At 37.9% G+C, this 20,331-nt stretch overlaps 1 protein-coding gene across 8 annotated transcripts in view; it reads right to left on the bottom strand.

The window, feature by feature from the left end:
* Positions 1 to 1,581: 1,581 nt before the first annotated feature.
* The window catches only part of lmo1 (LIM domain only 1), a 39,269-nt gene continuing 20,519 nt past the window's right edge, over positions 1,582 to 20,331 (bottom strand). For 6 of the 8 annotated variants that reach the window (XM_073906145.1, XM_073906146.1, XM_021477389.3 and 3 more), the window contains 3 exons: positions 17,740 to 17,953; positions 7,727 to 7,852; positions 1,587 to 2,422 (listed from right to left, as the gene is read on the bottom strand). In XM_073906145.1, coding sequence (XP_073762246.1) covers positions 2,317 to 2,422; positions 7,727 to 7,852; positions 17,740 to 17,945 — 438 coding nt within the window. In that variant the 5' untranslated portion in view covers positions 17,946 to 17,953 and the 3' untranslated portion in view covers positions 1,587 to 2,316. 8 annotated transcript variants of the gene reach the window in all.

Raw genomic sequence — 20,331 nt, forward strand, 5'->3', positions numbered from 1 at the left:
CATGTTATGTACATATATTGCAGAGAAGGAATATCAAAAATTTTTACAACAGACATACTTTGGTATATTCAAATTTTCACAATTTCCCGCTTCACACTATATTTTACTTTTGGAAGATTTTATCCTTAAATTCCATTCATGTTTGCTACATTATATTTGGACTTGGTCACATAGATCCATATATATATGGATATATGGATCTTTCTTCATAGCTGTATATTGTCCAAACTACAATATATATATATATATATATATATATATATATATATATATATATATATATATATATATATATATTGTAGTTTGGACAATATACAGCTATGAAGAAAGACGCTGGGACATTTTCAGCTACTCTGGATTTATTAGGTTTAGATTTGTGTAAAGTTGCACTATTTGTTTTGTTCTAAAAAGCTCAGAGAACAGTTCTATAATTATAAAAACTTTTTTTTTCCCTAAGAAAATGACAGTAGGTCAGAATAAATTGAAAATGAGTGATTTGAAAATCAGGGTTATTCCATCTAAATCCATTTAACTCCTCTGTAGTCAGAAAATCTGTATGGTGTAGTCTAAAACTGCATATAAACGTCTGAAAAAGCACCAGACCTTTTACATATTTTATGTAAAATTGCTTTAAATGGCAACATTATTATTTTAAATTTGAAGGAAATTTCATCAGTTGTAATCCAGACAAACTGAGAATTGTTAAGTGGTTTAATTCCCCCCCCCCCCAATGTTTAATGTGTGAAGCAATGTAGCATCCCTTTCTTATTTTATTTTTTATAAAGTCGTTAGTATTTCAATTTTTCCATCTACATTTGACAGCCTTTGTAAGAAAAAGCATTCTTTTATCAAGTTCATGTTTGTTCTGTTTTTTTTTTTTTAATTACTTTGTGCTCTTTTAGTTTTCAAAGCGCTCTGGGAAACGGAGAGAAGTTTTCCGTATGAATAGCATGAAAGGCTCCATTTAGCAAAACTATACCGGAGAGTCTGCTTTAAGTATTGGACATCTGTAAATGAAATTTCAATATGCTGTGAGACCCCAACTGATACCCTTCCCATTTCTTACCCACAATGAATGAAACTAATTGCTTTAAATGGCAGATCCTCCGTGAAGCAGCTCTCCTGTGGTTCAGAGCTCATAGAAACAAGAATTACCACCAACAGATGAAAATCAAAAGTAATGGGACAGAAGATTGTGTCACCTCAGTCGCAATCCTTTAATTGCACTTCTTTTGTTCACGAAAGCCATTCGGAAATGCGCCGCTTTTGAGAGAGCGGTTTAACTCTCACAATGCCACCAAAAAAGTCTGAAAACCCCAAGATGGCATGGAAAATTGCTCTCTATGTTTTTCTTACAAATACCATGCTGTTATTATAATTTTCTTTCAGACAACAGCGCACTATGAGTGATATTTTGATAGTTGTAAGGTGTCAGATATAAATTCAAAAGATTATTTCATAAAGAAACGAATCACCGATGATACGGCTTCTTATGTGAGCGTTTGAATCAAAGGAAAACTGTACTCCAACTCACTAATCAGATCTGTAGTGGGACTTGCGACGACAATAAAGACAACAACATTGAGTTTTTGAATTCATTTGCTTTATTCGAAATAAGACCATATTTAATTCATCTGAAAACAACTTGTCTTTGTCCATCAGCAATTAAAATATGCTGCTTCATTATGCCATTCTGTATAGAAAATTGTCATTTATTATTTCTTTGTAGTTGTCCGATAGACGTTTTTCGAAGCTTAAGCCGTTTTAAGAGTTCAATAATTACATCTGTTGATCCGTGGGCCAGCTTCTTCAAACTTTTTTGGCTTTGGGATCAGAAAACAAACTCAACTATGAACATTTAAGAATCTTTTTAATTCACACTGGTAATAAAATTGCATTACAGTTTCATAAAATAAATGTTCCAGTTTATATATACAGAAAACAGACTGTACATACCCTCAGAGAAGCATTAGAAGAACATGAGGAAGAGAAATAGAGAGCGTGTGTGTGTGTGTGTGTATGTGAGAGAGAAAGATTGAGACCAAAACAGAAAAAACATCACAAAAACCATACAGGCAATACAGTGCTCAGCTAAGCAGGCACAACTGTACATCAAAACGTGTAACTGCTCAGTGTTGGGGACAGGAAGGGCCAAAAAGTAGTACATTTACAATAGAGTCCTCAGGGACCAATACGGCTTTTACTGTAAAAAGTATTGCAGGCAAGCAGACAGATGCTCTTCTCTCTGAGTGCAGCAGAACATCCATCCAGCGCGTAAGCGTGTGTTTGAAAGCTGCTGCTGCCGTCTCTGATTGGCTATTGAACTTGCGTCTCAAAGCTCCCGTTGAGCTGCCCCTCCTCATAGTCCATCTGACACAGAATCATGTTGTTTTTAAGGAAAAACTTGTCGCCCACACAAAACCTGCAGGAAAGCAAACAAACGAACATGTGCATTGGTTATCGTTTACCTTTTCTTTGGCCTTTACACATTAATTATAGCTCCTGCTGAATAGTGTTCACATTTCCAACGCACCTCTTGAGGTCTGGAAATGAGGTTTACACTCACAACCTGTACTAGTGGTCATCATTACATTTGCTCACCTCATTTTTGTATCTTGAATATATATTCAGAATTACCTGAGTCAGTTCCTGCAAACAGATTCTCTGCTTGATGCATGTTAGTCATGCTTATTAGAAAGTATTGGAAAAAAATACCCTCATACATCATTAATCATGGCCTACTTTGTGAAAGCAGCAGGTTTGAAATGTTGAACTCTTGATAGAGGGCTGCTGATTTATTATAAAAGTTAAATTATTTGACAACTCTGCTTCCCGTTGTGGCTGCATCACCATCCCAGGTGTGGATCACTTTCCAAAACTTCATCAGTTCAAAGTTATTCTGCTTGCATTTGGCTTTTTGATATTGTTTAGATGTCGTATTTTAGGACATTTGTCAGGGTTTAAGTACTTAAAACCCTCCTGTGTGTAGGACTAGCTACAGTAATTGTGGCTAGAGTTACTGACTACAGACTAATGCAGTTATAAATAAAGCCATTAGTGAAAGAGAGTTTCATTGTACTTTAGTCTCACAAATGAGGAACACAACAAGCAATTCATTAATCACAAATTAAATAACTGTTTTCTATTGTAATATAAGGAAGGGCTGCAAGATTATTTGGAAAATAGATCACAATCTAGATTTGACCCAACACACTATCTTAATTTAGCTTTTCTATGATTCGGCCAATTATATTTTCAAATTCAGGAGAGAAGCATAGAGGCGGATGCACAAGTCTTTACATTGTTTTATACACATTGCAGAGCGACATGGACACCTCCAAATGGTGTTAAAAAGTGTCACTTATTGTATTTATAAAGTATAATTCACCTGAAAATTTAATTTCGGTCTTAATTTATTGACGCATTCGTGGCCGCGAAATTACACATTTGTTTATCACTGAGAAGACACGCACATGCCCGCCAATGAGAACTACTTTAGTGAACAGAACCTGCATAACCTTTGAATAACAGGTAATAAAGTTGTAAAAAATTGGATTTGTTCAGATTTGCACAGAATGATCATTTGGTAGCAGCGCAGGAATTGTGATTTACATGTATATTTTTTTCTCAAAATGATGGCAGCCATGACATGAGCGCACTTGGCAGTGAAAGTGAAACCAAAAGCACGCACATCATTTAAATGATCATATCGCATTTTAGAGTTATGATTACAACAAGCATTTGTTTTTTTTTTCATAGAGAACACAATGTGTTGTGCAGGAAAATACATGTTTACTGGGTCAGTATAACTACTCTAGCCTATATAATGTTGAATATGATGCAAGAGGGAATCTGATAATGACAAATGTCTTGAGTCGTCAATGATGGATTACAATGAAAAGCATACATCTCAAACATAATGATTCAACTTCAGAATTATGAATAGTTGTATTATGATGCCATCACTTTACTGTGAATTAAAAACTAGGACATATTTAAGGTCTGTTTAAGTCCAAGTATATAATAGTAGACATACAAATAGGGCTAATATTATTATTGTTGTTTTACCATATGTTTGAGAAATAACAATACTAATAGCCTATTTTATATTGACATTTATTTTACATTTAACAGAATCGTCAAGAGAAAATCGGGATCTTGATTTTTTTTATTTAAAAAAATAGTGATTCACATTTTAGCCAGAATCGTGCAGCCCTAATATAATAATATATGATGGCCGCTGGTTCGAGTCCCAGCTGGACCAGTTGGCTTTTCTGTGTAAAGTTTCCATGTTCTCCCTGTGTTTGCGTAGGTTTCCTCCAGGTGCTTCTGTTTCCTCCACAATCCAAGGACATGGAGTATAAGTGATTGGATGAACTAAATTGGCTGTAGTGTATGAGTGTGTGTGTATGAATGCGGGAGTGTATGGGTGTTTTCAATCACTGGTTTGTGGCTGGAAGGGCGTCCGCTTCATAAAACATATGCTGGAATAGTTGGCGGTTCATTCTGCTGTTGTGACCCCTCATAAATAAGGGACTAAGCTAAAGGACAATGAATGAATGAATGAAATCTGTATGCATTAGGGTTGTTACAATACTGGAATTCGGAACCAATCGATACTAAAGTTTTAAAAACGTCCATTTCCTGCTAACATTTAAGCACTATTGGGTACGTTCTTAAACAGCGCTGATTTACAATTGTGTTCACGTGCTCAACAGAAATGACTGTGATTGGCTGTGAAGGTCATTAGTTCACCAAACTCGCCGCTGTTTACTGAATGTAAACACAGATACAGAGACACTGAAGCGTTTCAAAGTCATGTCAATCAGCTGGTTTGTCTATAAGCTGACTTACGAGCGATCCACTGATGAATCGCAGCTTTAAAACGCTGCAGTGTCCTTGTATCTGTTGTTACACTCAGTAAACAGCGGTGAGTTCAGCGAACTGATGAGCTTCATAGCCAATCACAGTCACTTCTGTTGAGCATGTGAACACAATGGCAAATAAGCGCTGTTTAGGAACATGCTCAGTAGCACTTAATTGTTAGTAAAATTTCAGTATCGATTGGTACCGAATTCCAGTATCATGCAACCCTAGTATACATGAATCACTTTTTTTATACTAGTGCAATTGTGGACCATTGTAGTCATCAATTTGTTGCTAAATGCTACGGTTTCTGTGACTGTCTGAAAGTCTCTTGATGGGGCAATAAGGTGGAGCTTTAACAAAAATGTTTTTTAAACCAAGTCTTTTTCACGGCAGGACAGGACTGGCACTCAATGAAAGTATGCCACCAGTTCTTTTCATTGGTAACAAAAAAAAAAAAAAAAAAAAAAAACCTCTACCAGTTACCAAGGAAACCCCACCGCTGAGTTTTCTTCCCTCCATGTTGGGGCTCTTTGCCAAAATAAAAATTGTTAGCCTTTAAAACTTCCCATGAAATTTCATGCCAATTAAAAAGAAAAACATTCCATGTGTGCACTACATTTTACATCGACACGTTAGCATATGAAAGCCATGAATGTCATATGGACAATGGAACGGCCATGATGAAAGTGTTGCCAATGTTGTTTTCTCTTATCAACCAGTGCCACACCAATGTGCCGTGTTGGCAAAGGAATAAAGCAGATCATGCGAGAATCAGGCACCCCGTGTGTCATCCATCAGCGGAGGCTTCACTCACCGAGCTTTATTATGCATCTAGTGTGCACCAAATATGCCACTTGACCACTTATTCCTCTTTATTTAGCTTGATTGCTGGCCCTAGACCCTTTAGGAGGCCACAGTCAGTTACATCACAAGAACTATTGAACATTCTATATTTGCGAAATCAGTTCTGAAAAGTAGTTAGAGCTTGTTTGTATTTATTATTATTACAGCATTCATCGAGTGTAGCGCATGCATGCAGTAACTTTTGAGAATGACACAAAAGTCTTTTTTAGAAGTAGGTCACACACTAGAGCATTTAAGACACTGTCACACTCCTTTGCTCCCTAGGAATGTTTGGAAGGATGATCCTTGAAAAGTTCATTGGTCCGGCCGCTTAATTCCCTCGGCGAGACACATAGTGGTGACGTGCTCAGCTTGGCTGTGTATTGAGTAGAAGCTTTCTGGCTGACTGTGTTCAATAAGGTGTTCACAGTTTGATCAGGCTTGGCATTGGTCTGCCAACAGTATCGCCACTGAAGCGCTGGTTAATTTCACTCAACTCAAGCTTATAATCCCACTTCTGGTCACAAATACAAACTGGGATGAGTTTAAGATGAAAACGCAGTAGAAAATCTTATGGGGCAAATGGAGATTGTGAAGTGTGTGATTCTAGAAGTTATGTGGTTAGTTCACCCTAACATGTAAAGTTCATTCATTTTCCTTCAGCTTATTCTCTATTTCAGAGGGTGCCACAGTAGAATGAACCACCAACTATTCTGGCATATGTTCTATGGAGCAGATGCCCTTCCAGCTACAACCCAGTGTTGGGAAACACCCATACACTCTCACATTCACACACACACTCATACACTACAGACAATTTAGTTTATTCAGTTCACCTATACTGCATGTCTTTGGACTGTGAGGGAAATCGGAGCAACCGGAAGAAACCCGCGCAAACATTGAGAGAACATGCAAACTACACGCAAAAATGGCCAGCCAGGACTCAAACCAGTGACCTTCCTGTTGTGAGGCAACAGTGCTAACCACAGAGCCAGCATGTAACCATAACATGTAAATTGTCATCCATTTTATGTCATGTCATGCCAAAAGAAGTTTGTTCATTTTTGATAAAGATAGAGATATTTCTGTCAAAAAAGGTCTGATTTGAGTAGTTGTATCCAAGTCAGTTTTTTTAACACCATGCAAATTTGTTCAGAAAAGCCAGATGCTTGCTTGACATTTGATAACCGTTTACAATGATTCTTGCATGTCACATGCTCCTGCAAGACCCAATAAGGTTTCTTATCCATGTGTCAAGCTGGTATAGATGAGCTTTTGTTTATACTGTATTTACTTTTCTATTATATGCCAAGAAAAGTTCAAATTAAAATCTCAAAATGCCTCTTTTTAAAAATGCATTTGCAACTGTATTACTATAAATTACTAAAAATTATTATGGTATTACTAATTCTATATTATTATTTTTAGTTTTAATACAAATAATACAGGTTTAAACAAAACTTTAATTTAGATCCATGCATAACTCCAAAATAATCAGATATGAAGCATCACATGTTGAGCAAGTCCATGAATGAAGAAAGAATAATATATAATATTTTCGCCACTTATAAATCTTCTTATAAATGTTGTTTAAATTTAAGTTACCATAGAAATTGAGTTACCATAGAATTAAGTTGTTTTTCCTTTTTTGGTGTCGCAATTCAAGTTTATCCACATTGCCACAAACGCATGTTGGTTGAAACATCCTTTTATTGTAAACTGAGTTCTTATTCATTGTGCTGTATAAAATTACAATTTAAAAGGGCATCGTAATTGTATTTTCGTTAGGAAACTGATTTTTAGTGATGTTTATAGTTTTTTAAACTGTAAAATAATATTGAACAAAGACAGCTGGAGAGCCACATATTTTTGGTCAAAGAGCCACAGATTCCCTACCACTGGTTTAGGGTGAGCTAACCCATTAGGGAATTTTCAGTTTGAGCCAATAAGATGCTATGTATTTCCAGGTAGAAAGTCAATCTTGCAGGTTTGTTGTGATTTGTTTCCTCCTTACCTCTGGTTACAAAGCTGACAGGCAAAACAGTCCAAATGGTAAACATTATCTCTGGCCCTCATCACCATTTCAAAGGCTGGGATCAGTTTACTGCAGGCTGCACAGTTCCCCGTTGTACCAAAGAGCCTGTGAGAGAAAACACAAAAAGCAGATTTACTCACTTATACCTTTCTTAGCCTTTACAAAATCTTGCAACAAACCAGAAAAGACAAGAAAACAACCGAAGAAGTAGGAGGGAAAAAACAAAACAAAAAAATATTGGACCTCTTATGCGATACGTGAATCCAGCTTGGCACACATTAGGTATTTTTTGTTAATGAGGGTACAAACCTAGATGTTAATTCTTAGCTAATGATCTAATTAAAATGATCACATGGTTCTAATCCCCTTCTTCAAAGAGTTTTCGCCTAGCACACTGCAAAAGCAATGAAAACAGGTCTGAGGCAAGCAATTGAACTGCTCAAAGTTTTTTTTCCCCCTCTCTTTTAAATCCGGAGTAACTAATGAGACTTTGCTCAGACCAAAGCCAGCTGGATTTTACACAAGAGGCTAAATACTATAATGTAGTCAAAAGTTCAAAAGATTCCCTTAGCAGGGATACTGCCTCTGTCCTGTGCCTCGCTTCACGTTCCCTCCATATCTCTGTGACCTGCTAAAAGCGTAGTGAGATATAGAGGGAGTGTCTGCAAGGTACGTAACCTTGGAGAGGTAAGTAGATGCTCGCTGGAGCACGGAAAGGGACACAACTCGCATTTCTCCACTGTTTGTTTAAGCTTATTAGATGGGACGCAAAACCGCCAAGGTCACAAACGGAACAAGGCATTGAGGCAGATCGCTTTCCTCTGCTACATCCGGCTCTGGATTTACATTTTCATTTTCAAAGCCCTTGCTCCAATGTTTAATTTGGAGATTCAGAGTCAGAGATATAGATGTATACATTCTGCGGAACAGGGATGTTATGCACATGGGACAAGGAAATGAGGAAGAACGGTGGGAAGGAAAAGGGAAAAATAAGGCAGGATCAGGATGAGGTGGTATGCTAAGCGCTCCTCTAAAGTTAAGGACTCGTCTGGAAAGCGACAGCAACTGAACAAAGTTGTGTCGAGTCCATATTAGTCTCTCTCGACTGCTCGCCCTGCGTCAGCGCCAGCATCTATCCAGCAGACCCTGCTGTTAATTAGAGCAACAGACCCGAGCGGAGAGGAGTCTTATGGTGGGAGAGGGCATGTTGTTATATCAGATAGGCGAGGTGTTAAAAAGAGCCATTGTTAGATCGGGTTACTGCTCCAGTAAAATGTGTTTATGTGGAACTCTGACACTCTGAGGAGGCCGTGCAACCCCAGCGAGGTGTTGCCTCACAAAAGAGTTCAGCTTATTAAAATAATGCTTGACTGCAACTCTGTGTCAAGGTCAGCAAAGAATATGCAAGAACTAATAATTGCACGGAGAGTTTATGCTTTACATTTTAGTTAGACTTTACATTAGTGTCTGTTACACACAGAATTAGATTAGTATTTTCAAGCTGTTCAAAAATAATTGTGTCGTTGTCCACACTGGCAGTATTTCTAGTGCGTCGATGTAATGTCAAAACAAAGCAAAAACTCAGACATGTACTGTGTTGTGACACAATTTTTCCAAAACCGCCATTAAAATTTTGTGTAACTTGTGCCACAGCAGACGTTCTTGGTTCAGTTCAGACATGACAGCCCTCATTGCCCTTGTGCATCAATGAGCCTTGTCTGCCAGTGTGATTAGTCCCTCCTCGGACCATTGCTGACTGGGAGCGTTTCAGAGATCTCTGACCTAGTCACCTTGCCAAATCAATTTGGCCCTTGTCAAATTTGCTCTGATGTACCCCAACAGTAGTAGTATAGCACCTCCTTAACAATGGCAATATTTGGGGTTCAATTTCTGGAAAAAGCAACAACTAATAAAATGATCGGCTTCAATGCGATGTGGGTCACTTTGAAAAACAAGCATCTACAAAAAGCACAAATATAAAGGTACAGTGCTCTGCTCAGCATATATGAGTCTTTTGAATTCATATTTATTATAGGAAGCTATACAATATATATTTGTGCATATACATTAGATTAGTCAGTACTGAAGCCAAATCTGGAGCTTATTTAACAAAATAACTCACAATAACGGTCCAAAAACTAGTACAGCCAAATTTGTTATAAAAATATTAAATACAAAATTTAAAAAGAGGAAAAATTAAGAGAAGCAAAAAATATGAAACATTTACTTGAAATTTTGTAGGTTGTAATTTTTGTTTGCAGTATTTTGCCAGAATTTAATTGTAATATCTTTCAATTTCATTTTAAATGTCATTTTAATAAATATATCTGTTTAATAAATCTGTTTTGTTTAAATGCACCAAATTTCGTTGCCTATTTTCATTGAGAAATGGATACAAATATTCATTTTCAAAATGGGGTGCTCAATTATGCTGAGCACTGTGAATATATGGTCTTGTTGAGAGATGATTAACATTTGCTTCGTCTTTGACTGGTCATAATGTTTTTGCTCATCGTTATTAAAAAAAAAAGAAATCAATCAGCTAACTTTTGTGTTTCATGAACTATTTATTTAAAGAACCTGCTCAAATAAATCATGTGTGAAAAGACTGTTTCAAATTTCGTTATTTGTGAATCTGACTATATTAGTCATGCTTTGTTTCTGACTAAAAGTCAGCTCAACTAAAAGTGCCTGGAGTTGTTCAGCGTTCACTTCAATTAACCTCATGCTAACTACACTTATGAACCAGTTCTTTTACTGAACCAATAAGAGTCATTATGTGACAACATAATCTATTTTAGTGTTTCTCAACCATGTTTCTGGAGGACCACCAGCACGGCTTTGGATGGTTCCTTTGTCTGTTACACCAATTACAGGTCTTTCAGTCTCTGCTAATAAGCTAATGATCTGAATCAGGTGTGTTCGTTAAAAGAGACCTGGAAATGTGAAAGCTGGTGGTCCTCCAGGAACGTGGTTGAGAAACACTGCTCTTTTCACTGATCATTGACTGATCAGTCTATGCAGGGCCATTTCAAGATTAGGTCGCCTATTTGTGAATAAAGTTATGCTGTATGTTTCTGATTCATATCAATAAAAGTGGGTCATTAGTTTCTTAATATTACTACATAAGTCATGCTCTATGTATTTAAATTAGGTAAAGAAATGGCTTTTTATTTTAATCATACAGTATGTTTTTGATTCAGTATAATTTATATGTAATGTAATATATGTATACCAGTAAGAACTAAGAGAGACTTAACTTGTTGTACTTATTAAGCATTAAATATCGCATTGCATTTAGTTTAGGCTGTGATTGCACATTAACTGTTTAGGTGAAACATGATTTTTCTCACTTTGATGCCAAATGTTCATCATTAAAATACAATAAGTATTATGATTAATCAGAATCAATCAGTATTTTTACACAGCCGTCTGTATTGGTATTTTAAGTTGTCTAAGAATCACCAGTTTGACAAACCGAGATCTGGCCAATAATCATCTTTTAATGAGGACTTTTGGCAGCGCATTATCGAGACTACGCCAAATCATTTGCCACAACACTTGACAGGACAACCATTAACGGTGAGAATGTCAGTTTACAGTTGTTGGCTGAGATATATCTACCAGTTATTCTTCGATCTTGGAAAGTTGTCAAATGGCAGGCCACATAATCCTAACGTTTGCAGACACACATTCATGGTCGGAGGCAGAAAGAAGGATTAAGGCGTCTGTCTGAAGGAACGTGTTCTCTAAAAGGGAAACATGCACAGATTGCGGTCGAACACATTTCAAATGTCATGCCTTAATGCTGGAGCAAGCAACTGAAGTTGCGAGTTCAATGTTGTGTTATCCTGAAAAGGTGCTCGGAGTCCCTGGGGATCCTGAACAATTTCTTATGGCTCACGTCCATCATGTTGCACAGTAGAGGGTGTTACAGATCACATCACAAGACCTATTTTCTTTTCTTTTCTAAATCAGGTCAGGGAAAGCACAGGAATGGCAGTTTGAGAGGGTTGTTACTGACTTGTGAAAATTCAGGGACCTCTTGAAGAGCAATGGAGTCTTCTTAAAAGAGAAGGCACTCTTCTCACACACATACACACACACACACAGACCGATAACCGCAGTTCTGCAAAGAAATCTACGGTGGTTTAATTGTGGGTTTTTGCGGCACTGTGATGGCCCGGCTCAAAATGGAGACTTTACTGGTGGTTAATTTAAGTGGATTAGGAGGTTACAGAAACTCATTTGGAAGGTCACCAGCAAACTTTGAAATACAATGGCTTGGATTTTCAGGCAATAAAATTCCAGATAAAGCAAAACCAACCATTTTATCAGTAAGGCCATTCAATGTGTTATTCTAAGCAAAATGTGCTCAAGAACGTCCTGGCCTACATCTATTGTGCAGCATTTTTTTGCTATATGAATTGTCAATATGAGCTAACGTTTTGTTGTTACCTTTAAAACAAAGTAGTCTATTCAATAACAGATAACGCAGATAATATTAATGAGTTCTTAACTTGCTTTAATGTTATTGTAGTCGCTGCAAACTAAAAAATCTCAAAGTCCCCTGTGTGGATATTCCACTGAACAGGGGAACATTCACAGGACAATAAAGGAAAGGAGAACAGAGCTTTCATAATCATGTTTGTGTTTAACTAAACTTTAGTATTAAAGCTGAAAGCCTTTGCTCATTGTTCTCTGATTCCCCGTAGCTCTGTGTAGACAGGTGTTTCTCTTCTGGTGTTTCTTCATAACTCCTCTGAAGCCAGCATCAGCTTCCTTCTCTTTAATGTCTCTCTGTGATAAGACTTCAGCTGTTCTAGTCTTTTACTTGTGTTCAAAGAGACGGCAGTTTAATACTGTATGTGTTAATTTGCAAACTTCTAAATACACTGAGGTTCAAAAGTTTGAGACCACAATAAAGATCTGGCAAGTTTGAGATCTGGACTTAAACAAATATTTAGGGAATTTTATGTGTGTAATTCACACTGCTAAAACAATTATGGCAATTTTGATGAAAATGGTCTCAAATTATTCCTCGGGTCATGCTGACAACACAGATACCAATTATGCCATAGTCTGCCAAACTTCTCGTCTGCTATTTTGATTTTGTTCAAACCATTCTTTTTTTAACTCCTATACTGTTGGTCCAATCTTCACCGAATTTGACTCAGATCATCTTCAGACCATGTAGACCAAAAGGTATAGAATTCATGTTAATAGACAAATTTGTTGTCATTTAGCATATGCACAAACTTGATGTAATGCTGCAAGAAGACATTGCAGGCTGAATCACTGCAGTGGTTTGAAGTATTGAAACCAAACTTAAAGTGTGTGATCTAGACCTGACATTGACAATAGAAATCATACAAAATTTATCAAATGACTTTCGAATAGTTTTGTCTACTGTCATTCGACATTTCCTTGGATCATATAGAAAACATTGATATAATGTATTCCCTAATTGACATGACTTCCTGTCCACCATCTTAAATTAGTTTGAAAATCTGTTGATTTGAACTCTCCATAGATCTTTGGCCCAATTACCATCAAATTTGACTTAGACCATTGACTTAGACCATGCCTATACATATAGACAAAAATATTTGTATTAAAATAACTCATTGATTTCCAAGTACTGGGTTGTGGCTAGAAGGGCATCCGCTGCGTAAAACATATTCTGAAATAGTTGGCGGTTCACTCCGCTGTGGTGACACCTGATAAATAAGGGACTAAGCCGAAAGAATATGAACAAATGAATAACTCATTGAACATCATCATTATTTTTACAGAAGATACACACTATAGCAATAGTCATTCACTGTAGCAATAGTTTGCATAATAAAAATCTTTTTGGGTATATTTAATACAATAATAGTTTTATGACAAATTATAAGACTTTTTAAGAATCCATTTGTAGTCTCAAAAATCTAATTAAATGTAATTTAAAGTTTTATGCTTTGCCACTATCCTTTAAACCACCCATTTATCAGCAAGAAGGTTCATTTAAAATATATTAAAATTTAGTATTCTTTTATATATTTTAACATGCCAGAATAATTATGACATTTGATTTTCGCAAAAAGGCTTGGTTGAATGAAAATGATTTTTTTCTACCAAATATATTTGAAACAGTTAGCTTTCATTTAATACGCCTTCTAAGTATATTTTATAAATTAAAATTTGATGTGGATACCAAAATGGGACTTTTCATGACATTACTATCATGCCTATTATAGCATAATTCTTGACTATTACATTTACTGGTGATTTACTGATGACTTAGAATTTTGGACACTACTCTCTTTTTTGCATTTAAGCATATTAGTTATTTTTTTAAAGTGAGATGCAGGCACTGAGCTTGACTTTGCGCTCAAACAGTAGTTCCCCTCATAGGAATAGCTGTGCTTGCTCAGTAGACTATTTTAACATCAAAATCACTAAATGATTGCTGAGACTTATCTCTGCCCTTTAATCATACTCACATGCTGGCTAGTAATGGATGTGCCGTCATTAGAAAGAGTTGTAATCTACTTTATATTTCAATTAAAAGCACTCTTCTTTGATCAGTAAATCACTGATGTGTCCCCCCGTATTATAATGCAGCGGCTGAGATTTAAAAATAATTTCAGGTCTGGGGTGAGCGCAGTCAAACCCAGAGACACTTTCATTCTCTGGTCGTAGGGTCAAAGGATTCTTGACCCCGGCAAAACAGATTAATCTATTTCTGCGCTCAGTAATGCAAGTGTATGGCCTGAAAGCTTATAAATCCCGCAATCTAGTGAGGAAATGGTCAAATGAAAAAACACTCACTCTAGTTTGTGTGATGATGGGGCTGTGTGTGTGTGTTTTCATGGGGTGGGGGTTCATTATGGCTCTCCAGTACTCCTGAAGGACAGAACGCAGAAGGAGCGCGGCTCATAATTAATGTTCGCATGGCAGGGCTCCAAAAAACCCAGCCGAAAATAAAAGAAATGCGTTTGATCCACCCGCCTGTCTTTAATGAAGTGCCTCCCTGTATGGGAGGCTAATTCTGGGTGAGATTTCAGCTTCATTACTGAAGGCGAGCGGGCTGATTCTCCTGCAGTGCACTGGAGGTGAGGTTTAGGTGGGACGCCCTGCGTGGAGTCTCAATCACTGGTGTTTAAAGCGAACGCGCTGATGCTGCCTCGCTCTGTCTGCACGGAGAGGGATACTTCTTAATTTGTTCCTTAATAGAATTCATATCCAGCATCTCCAGGCATTAAGTAGCACACATTTGTCACAGGCTGAAGAGCAGATGAGTGGGCTAGATTTCATTAAGACATCAGAGTCAATACAGCGGCAACAGGAAACTCGTTTTTTGTGCTGTTTTGTCTCAGTCTTTCTCTACGTTCCTTCTTTAACAAACAAAAAAGGAAATTAGCACACATTATTAACTTATTTAGATTATGATTCATTGTGATTAGCAGCTTAGATGCTGCAGTGTACCTTGAAGTCTCGAGTAGAGGTGTGAACCTACAGTGGTCTCACAGTTTGGTTCGGTTACGATTATTATGCCATCAATTCGGTTCAATTCGATATCACAGTGCATCACGGTGCATTGACGATGCTTTCAATAATCAATTTCATATTTTATTTTACAGCACAAGAATTATTGTATTAAAATGTATAAATGTATCCATATATTATTTGTAATACAATTTTGTTCATTAATACAAGCAGTCAGATATATGAACTGTGCCTTTAATTGTGCTTGTTCACTCTTTTTGAATGTATCAAACTAAACTAAAGGCACAGAACAACATAAACATTTATAGCAAATAAACTAATATAGATATTATCCTGCTTGCTTTTTGAGTGTTGACAAACGAGTTTTTAAGCGCCTATGATTGGACACTTGCTCAACAGAAAAGGCTGCAATTGGCTGTAACGCTCTAGTGCTGTTCACCGATACAGTAAGTGACGCTGATAAACGGCAGCGGCGATCACTGGTGATCAATGATAGATGTGGTGAAGAAAAACTGTTCTGCAGACACGCTCGTTTATTGATGTTTATCGCTATTGTAGCATTTTAATTACTTCAGGTCGCCTCCCTCACTATAGTAAGCTGCAATATACCGCATATGAGATATGACGTCAGTATGTAATAACCGGTTAAGATCTTTTACTGAACTGGTACCAAATTTTCCGCTTATGCATTGTGCTGCATCCGGCACCTAGATTGCATCTATGCACAATAAGTTTAGCCAGAGGAAAAATGGTCATGCCCAACTGAGCCTGGTTTCTCTCAAGATATTTTTTCCTTCACTTTCGTCAGTTGGTTTGTTCCTCGCCGCTGTCGCCACTGGCTTGCATGGTTTGGGACTTGTGGAGCTGCACATCGATGGATTTGTTCTTAAGTGTTTGGACTCTCAGCATTGAAAATTAAACCACACTGAACTGAACTAAACTGAACTTAAACTCTGAAACTGTACTGACACAGTTTCAATTGACTATAATCTATGTAAAGCTGCTTTGACATAATCTACATTGTAAAAGCGCTATAGAAATAAAGATGAATTGAATTGAAGAAACCATTTATTTTGACATCCCTAGTCTCAAGTATGTATTATTTTTAATACATTTGTTGTTTGTTTGTTTTTTGGAGAAAATATCCTTCAATTTTTTTATTAGATTTTAATTTGTAGTAACAATATTTTCCTTACATTGATAAATACATTACATGTTATACTTACAATATGTGCAACAATATTGTGAATAATTCATGTTGTGGTTATTTATTGTTTTTTAACTGTGACATTTTAAAAATTGGAGTTTATCAAGCGAAAGCTATATAAATAAGCTCTCCATTGATCTATGTCTTGCTAGGATGGGACAATATTTGGCAGAGGTGGAACTATTAGGAATCTGGAAAAAGAATCTACTGATTTTGACATAAAATAAAAATAGACAAATTTTTGACTCATGCAATGTATTTTTGCCTATTCTCACAAATATACCTAAACAACATGAGTGGTATTGTTTTCTAGGATCACACAATCATTGCACTACAGATGGTATGTGTATTGGTATTTGTGCAATGTTATCTTATTAAATTTACATTTAAATGTATTGATGTAAAAAAAAATTTAATATTTTACTCGGGTTCATATTAAATCTGTATCACTTTTTTCGGAAACACAAGATTAGATTATTTTTCTCCATACAGTAGCAGTCAGGATGGCTTAATGTTATTTAGCATGAGTCATACTACTTCAAAACTACAATACATGAATGTGACTGATGATATTTTTATTTCTGGGTGAACTGTTTCTTTAAGAGTCCTAATGACGACAGTGCTGAACTGCATGTCTTACTGCGAAGGGCCTCAGCAGTGGGGGCTCAATGGGGAGAGCAGCTTGGGGATAAATGACTGGATCTGGTTGGGAGACCCCAGGGACTGGGATTTAACGCCCAGGAAATAATCATGTTTAATTTAGCAAGCAGATGGCTCAGAGATAGGAGGCAAAACAGATCCTTAGACCTGCGGTTCTGCCACTTAGCTGCCTGGGGTGAGTTGAAGGTCCATACATGCACTCATACACAACGTTTTATCACTCAACTTAGAAAATGGGAGACACGTCACATTTATGTAAACAAGTGCAACTTCACCTTTCTAAACATAAACAACCGCTAAAAGATGCCACTCCAAGCTATTTGCACGAGTGGGATTTAATTGGAACACACAGAGTCTTGGTCGCTACACTGCGATGAGGAAAGAACAAGCACTTTATCTTCTGGAACAGCCTCAAAGAAAACATCATTTACAAGCTAAAAAAAAGTATTATCTTCTAACCCTGCAAGTTAGCAGATAAACGCAACAGGGAGAGGACAGGGCCAGGAACGAGACAGGCAGGGTGGCAATCATTGGCTGTTAGATGAGGGTGTACTTTTCTGAATGTCATGCAGCCTGAGGTGTAACAAGCCCTTTCTGCTTTGGCAGCACTTTGACTGGAGCGTGTTCTTACCTCAGGTAGTCCCTGCGACAGAGGATGAGATTGGCTTTGGTGTAGAGGGTGGAGCCCACCTCCCCCAGGCGGCAGTCACAGCAGGCACATTTCAGGCAGTCTTCGTGCCAGTATTTGTCCAGGGCCTTGAGCAGGTAGCGGTCTTTAATCTTACGGTTGCAGCCGGCGCATCCCTTCTGTTTTCCTTTGGGCTGGACGGAGAGCATCGGCACACCTGTGGCGATAGGGAGACAAACACAGAGAGCGTTGTGATTTACTGCCTGGCTAAACCGGCGACTTTTCATGTTCCGCGCTCTTTGATAAGGGTGGCGACACCGCTGAAGCTCGGCCCGCTGTTTCATATGCATTAGCCATGGATGCTCTTCCTGGCAGATAGGCGCGTAGGTCACTTTGGACTGTGTTCATCTGTTACTGCCCCCGTTCAAAAGAACAGATGTTATTTTTGGCCAGTGGCATGCACCCGTTTAATGGGGGTTTGAATGCATCTCTATGTCAGGATGCCCTAGGACCATCTCTATTTAGATAGCTGACAGAGGTATTTATGTTGTTTGGAAGATTACCCATGGCCCTATTTCATCAGCATGAGAACTGTTGGCCATGCTAAAAGCCTCCCGTGGGCTTTGTTTGGTATAGATCAACATTAACCTTTTAGAGCACTGTTGACCACAAGAAGGCTGCTCTCAGCTTCCAGTGAGATACGCTATGGCCTAAGTGCCTTCCAGACACACGCACACACACACACACACACACACACACACACACACACACACACACACACACACACACACACACACACATACTCTAAAGCCTGATCTCCTTTTACACTCGCGCTCGCTGCATTGCGACTAGCGAAGAGTAACCAAACCGGCTAAATTGCCGCGCTGTCATGTAGCCTCCCCCCTTTAAGCATGCCTTTTAGCCTCCTAAAGGACAAATAAAGTCCATTTAATAACTGCACTAAACACTAATAGTCTATCTGCGGTCTGACATTTGTGTGTGGACTAAAAGCCGCCCCCGGGCCAGAGCTGGTAACACTGGCACTCGGCACCCCTCTGCCAGCACTAACAGGTCTGCCACAGCTGAAAGCGCAGGACAACAGCTCTTAAGACACTCTCTCCCACACTGAGCTATTGATCCGTCTAATAGAACGCACAGCTAAACCGGCACTCTCCCTCTCTCTATACCTCTCTTTTGCTCTCTGCTTTCAAAACACATTTCTCTCAGAAAGCCCTGTGTGATGCCCCCTTTGACACCCCTCCCTCGTGCCTCCTCCCCCCGTCATTCAGCAATATATCGGGCCCCGGATGGTCAAACCATTAAAAGCCCCCAGTCCTGAATGGAGTCAGACCTGTCTGGACAGAGGGCTTTTCATTCAAGCATTAGCCATTTTACAGTTGTATAGTACAGAAAAGTGTAGAAATACTCTCCACGCAAACAGTTAAATGATAAAAAAATATATATATAATTTTAAAGTATGGCTGCATAGGCAAGGCAAGTTTATTTATATAGCAAATTTCATACACAGTGGCAATTCAAAGTGCTTTACATAAACCGAAATAAAAGAGACAAGTATAAATAAAATAGAAACAAATAATATAAAAACAGACGCAAACCGTGTGGAGACAGTTTTTCCATATTCCACAACCCCGGTGTATCATATTTTTTCATTTTACTCTAGGACTTCCCTTTTCTGGTGATCACTCCCTTCTTAGGAGTACATCGCTTTAGCTAGCCAATCGTAATAAAAGGTCTTGATCTCAGCCAGATACCAGAAACGGCCCCTGTGCACAAGGGGACGATCACAGCAAACACGCTTTGTGCATTGAGAGGGGCATCTTTTGAATGGTTTACTAAAGACTGTGAGCGTTTTGTGGCACCTTGCGCACATTGTATTTTTGCCGTTGCGTTCTGTGTGCCCGCAATTGAAAAAACTCTGAGTGGAAAAAGCGTGTTACGTCAGTTGCGTCTTTTCCATTTTTCAATCAAATGAAAGCAGAGGCGGGGTTTCCGTTGATTAAATGCATATTTTTCATAAAGAGTGATAAGTCTAAAGACATGTGGTATAGGTGAATTGGGTAAGCTAAGTTGTTCGTAGTGTATGTGTGTGGATGAGAAGTTATGGGTGTTTTCCAGTGATGGGTTGCAGCTGGAAGAGCATCTGCTGCGTAAAACATATGCTGGATAAGTTGGTGGTTCATTCCACTGTGGCGACCCCTGATTAATAAAGGAACTAAGCCAAAAAAAAATGAATGAATGTTTTCTGTGCTGTTTGAAACACTGCAGGTGATGTGCTGTTGTTAATATGTTCTGTATGCTGTTGTTCACATGTTCAAATAAATCTGTTTTTTTATGCAATATCTATAATGTCAGACACAAAATAGACTCGTCCATTATTATTTTTAATTAAATAATAATTCAATATTAATCTGACCAGGTAATATTCGGTTAACCAGCGGCAGTTGTGAGTTGGCAAAATTTACCGAATGAGCATCCCTAATGTACATGAAATCAAAATGTTGTCAGAAATGACTACAAAGATTCTATTTTGACACTGAGGTCCAGGGTTTTCAGTGTATGGACAACAACTTCCCT

Source organism: Danio rerio, chromosome 7 (genome assembly GCF_049306965.1).
Source record: "Danio rerio strain Tuebingen ecotype United States chromosome 7, GRCz12tu, whole genome shotgun sequence".
In the NCBI taxonomy this organism is placed as follows: domain Eukaryota; kingdom Metazoa; phylum Chordata; class Actinopteri; order Cypriniformes; family Danionidae; genus Danio; species Danio rerio.